The 3,828-nt window shown below is 40.2% G+C and overlaps 1 protein-coding gene across 1 annotated transcript; it reads left to right on the top strand.

Moving 5' to 3' along the window:
* Nucleotides 1–526: 526 nt before the first annotated feature.
* Nucleotides 527–3,499, top strand: LOC115102803 (zinc finger protein 24-like). Its single transcript, XM_029623110.2, has 2 exons — nt 527–1,280; nt 2,139–3,499. The coding sequence occupies exons 1-2, from the start codon at nt 1,004–1,006 to the stop codon at nt 3,161–3,163; spliced, it is 1,302 nt and encodes a 433-aa protein (XP_029478970.1). The 5' UTR covers nt 527–1,003; the 3' UTR covers nt 3,164–3,499.
* The last annotated feature ends 329 nt before the right edge of the window (nt 3,500–3,828 follow it).

Genomic DNA, 3,828 nt, shown 5'->3' with positions numbered 1-3,828 from the left:
ATCTTGCCCTCAAATTGCATACAACCATAGAAATTTTTAAGTTTGACATTTTATTTTACTACACTGATTCCACAATTGAACATGAGTATGTCATAAATCTCTTTATTTTATTAGGAAAACATTTCGTACACAAATCAAAATGTATGAAGAAAAAGCCCCTTTTCTTAATTTTTAAAATCTGATTTGGAAAACTATTTAGTCTTTAAAACGTATACAAAACAAAATGTCAAAAAAATGTATTCGCTATATGTCTGTATTTGAATTGATATAATGTGGATTAGTTTTATTTTATTTTTTTGGATTAGTTTTATTTTAGTTTATGTTTTGCATGTTACTGTTAATAAAAAATAAAAAATAAAATAAAAAGGAGCTATTTCCTTGTCGGAGTTTACCCAGAATACGCCGAGCGGCCCATTGCCAACCTACATCGTGTGTTAACAGATATACTTTTTGAGGAGATGAGAAACTCATTTGTAATCAATTAACGGCCGCGCTGTGCATTCTGGGACAAGACGAGCTCTCCTACAAAGAGTGAATGGGAGTCAATTGGGCGCTAGCTCAAAAACCCAACATTAGCATGAATTTCGTAAACAAGAAGTACAATATCAATAACAAATCCGAGACGTGAGATAATTAACTTATTATCTGTAATATCGTATAGCTTTGGAATCGGGACACTGTGTACTTTCAAGGAAAATAGGCAAGTTTATCGACTCATACCCTGACTTTGAGAATGGAACGTGACGATGAGTTTAGCAACCACATGACGCAGAATGACAATTTATACGCGATTGGGCGACAGTCTGTCTCCATTCATTTCCAAATGAGATTCCCATCTCCTCCTTTCTCTATTATCGCTGGTATTATTACGATTCCTTAAAAGTATATCCGCTCCTCCCCTCAGTTTGTTTTCGCGGAAGTAAAATCCAACAGCGATAGCTATCCGACTATTGTCTTTTCCTACTGAACATTATCTTTAGAAACATAACACTGGTCCGATAAAATGTTGTTCCAGGAGAATATGACCAACTGTGTTACTTTTCAGACCAGATTATCATCCGTTATGGATGTGTTGGCCAAAGCTGCAGTGACCGAAATAAGTAAATTGTTCGATGATGGATTTGCTGTGTTACGCTTGGAAATGTGCCACAGAGAAAATGAAATTGAAGCCTTGAAAAGAAAATTATTCATGGAGAACGAACGGCAAGCGACGAGTTCCAAACTGCGAGAAGCAGGCAATTCTTTCACATGCTCTTCGTCTTCCAGAAGGACAGAGCAGGGTAAGCGTGCTTGCTTACTGTACTAGCTAACTAGATAGACTTATCTAAAATGTGTTGTTGTCCAGTGTCCATCTCAACTCGGGTCAATTCTTCAAGAACATATACAGTATTAACAACATAACTGACAATAATTTAGCTCAATGCCTATCTAGTGTACATATTGCCAGAAAACCCAACGTTGAATTGCATTGAATTCTGTTTGGCAGAAATGAGCGTTTGAGTCAGGGCAGTTTCCTCTCACGACCACTGTTGAATACAATTATATTTTAACCTACTTTATCGGTTGTCCGTGCAGTTGGTCTTTTTGGCGTTAGGAATGTGACAATATATCCACAGAAAATTATGATTACATCAACTTTACAAAGCTCTGGTAGTGGGTTCAGATTTCTATCACCTGAAGCATGCACATAACCATGTAAGCACAAGCTCGGCAAGTATGCATGCATCTCATTAATGTATTTTATTATCTTGTGCACATGCTTCAGGTGATAGAAATCCGAAAGCACTGACAGTGCTTTAGAAAAGTTGATGTAATTATAAATTCCTGTGGATATATTGCCTCACATAACTACCTCCAAAAGGAGCAACCGCACAGACAAATATCAACAAGTTCAAAAATAATTTTATTCAACATTCTGACTTGGAGTGGTTGTGAAGGGAAACTTTCCAGATTCAAACACTAATTTCTTCCCTACGTAGAATTCAATGCAATTCGAGGTCAGGTTCCCAGGCAAGTGTAGATAATGGGTTTCAGTTCTATTGTTGACCTTTGTTAAGTTGTCCAGTACACTCTCAACTTTGTTTTACAGTGCTTATGACATATAGCTACTGACAGTTCAGTTAAACCTTCCCTTTCAGGGTCCAAGGGGTCTGATGAGGATGCTGGTGAAAGGACTTCATTTGAGCAGACCGCCAGGGACAAAGCGATCACACCTAAAGACAAACAACTGGATCAAAATAGACCACAGCCACCTGCAGAATCAGTAGAGGGGCTCAATGAACAGTACAGGTCTGGCCAGCGAGAGAAGGGTAGTGTACTAGAGTTTGTGAAGACAGAGCACGAGGAGGAGTATGACGTTATTTCACTACATACATCAGGAAGTGAACATGTCACAGAGAGATCAGATCATCAGGAAACTGAGTTTGCCATGGATGACCGAGAGAGTCAGCTGTGGGCGTCTGTATCAGAGATCAACTGTGACTCTGAGGGTCCAGATTGCTCATATGGTACAGAACAATATACACAGGATCTAAATACAGACATACAGCTTATTCAAAGTGCAGTGCAGGGTCTGGATAGCGATCCATCATCAGAGATGGGGTACATAAACAGACTCATGAAAGAAGAGATGCGAGCACAGTCTGGTTGGCATGACCAAAGAAGGACCCCTATAGATTTGCTTCAGGCACAACCAGGTCAGCACAGAGAGCAAACTATGCACCCAGAGAGAAGGGAGGATGGGACAGCTACCAGAGTGCCGTCAGACAAACAAACACGAACCAATGAGGGTGCAGCATATTCCAACGTTTGGCTAAACAATGTATTCTCGCTTACCCCAAATGGTTTCAACTCAGCAAAGGTAGCCTCAAAGAGTACCCCAGCAAGAGAGAAGTGGTTTGTTTGCACCTTTTGCGGAAAGAGCTTTGACAGGGTCAGTCACTTGGAGATGCATCAACGGATTCATACAGGAGAGAAACCGTACAACTGTGTGACATGTGGGAGGTGTTTTGCTCAGCAGAGTAATCTCCGCACACATCAGCGAGTACACCGGGGCCTCAGAACAAAGCAAACGAAAAGTAATCACAATGACGAGACGACTAACAACATTCTAGAGAAACCAGCTGGGGTCCGTCCCACACATTATGAAACACAACCTCATTAATATAAACTTTTTCTAATGACTGAGAACAGAGAGTTCCTGAGAAGACAGTCAAGACACTCGTGCAAAAAGCCGCAGTATGCTAGTTTTGTCTTCCTATTCTGTAAAGTGAGAGCAGTGCGACCCTACCACAACTGTTACACTAGTGGTGCTAATATACTGTAGGGAGTTAAAGTTACAGGTTTACATCCTCCTGCTTGTATATTTTAAAAGGAACAGTTATCAAGAGGTGGATGTCCATCGTCTTTTAAGTTTTTGTATGACTATGCCAGAGACAACACATCTGGAGAGAAAATACAATGCATACATTTTTATGAATAAACATGAAAATTCTCTGAACCTTGTTGTTGTTGAAATGCACTGAGAATACAAAAGCTGCTCTTTCCATAATAATAATAATTATTTATACCATTTCTTTAGCGCTTTTCATAGAATCTCAGTGCTTCAAGAGCAACAAAAAAAACATGCAATATGTCATGATAGGTGAACCAATAGAGGCCAAGTCTTTGAAAGCTGCATCCTCTGAAGATGGAGAGGGTCAGTTCATGGCTTGAGCGGAGAGAGCTGTTCAGAGGATGGTGATGGAGTCTGTTGGTGATCTTGTAGAGGGCACGTCTGGGGACCAGCCTGACTCTTATAGCCATGGGTCTTCTTCTCTTCGTCTGTGG

This window comes from Oncorhynchus nerka, linkage group LG20, assembly GCF_034236695.1.
Source record: "Oncorhynchus nerka isolate Pitt River linkage group LG20, Oner_Uvic_2.0, whole genome shotgun sequence".
Classification (NCBI taxonomy): domain Eukaryota; kingdom Metazoa; phylum Chordata; class Actinopteri; order Salmoniformes; family Salmonidae; genus Oncorhynchus; species Oncorhynchus nerka.
This window is presented reverse-complemented; position numbering and strand designations above follow the sequence as displayed.

Excerpts from the sequence above, each read along its gene's own strand:
- LOC115102803 (XM_029623110.2), top strand. The coding sequence starts at position 1,004 with ATGTTGTTCCAGGAGAATATGACCAACTGTGTTACTTTTCAGACCAGA. Across the intron at positions 1,281-2,138 it reads TTCCAGAAGGACAGAGCAGG|GGTCCAAGGGGTCTGATGAG; the intron begins GTAAGCGTGCTT and ends CTTCCCTTTCAG.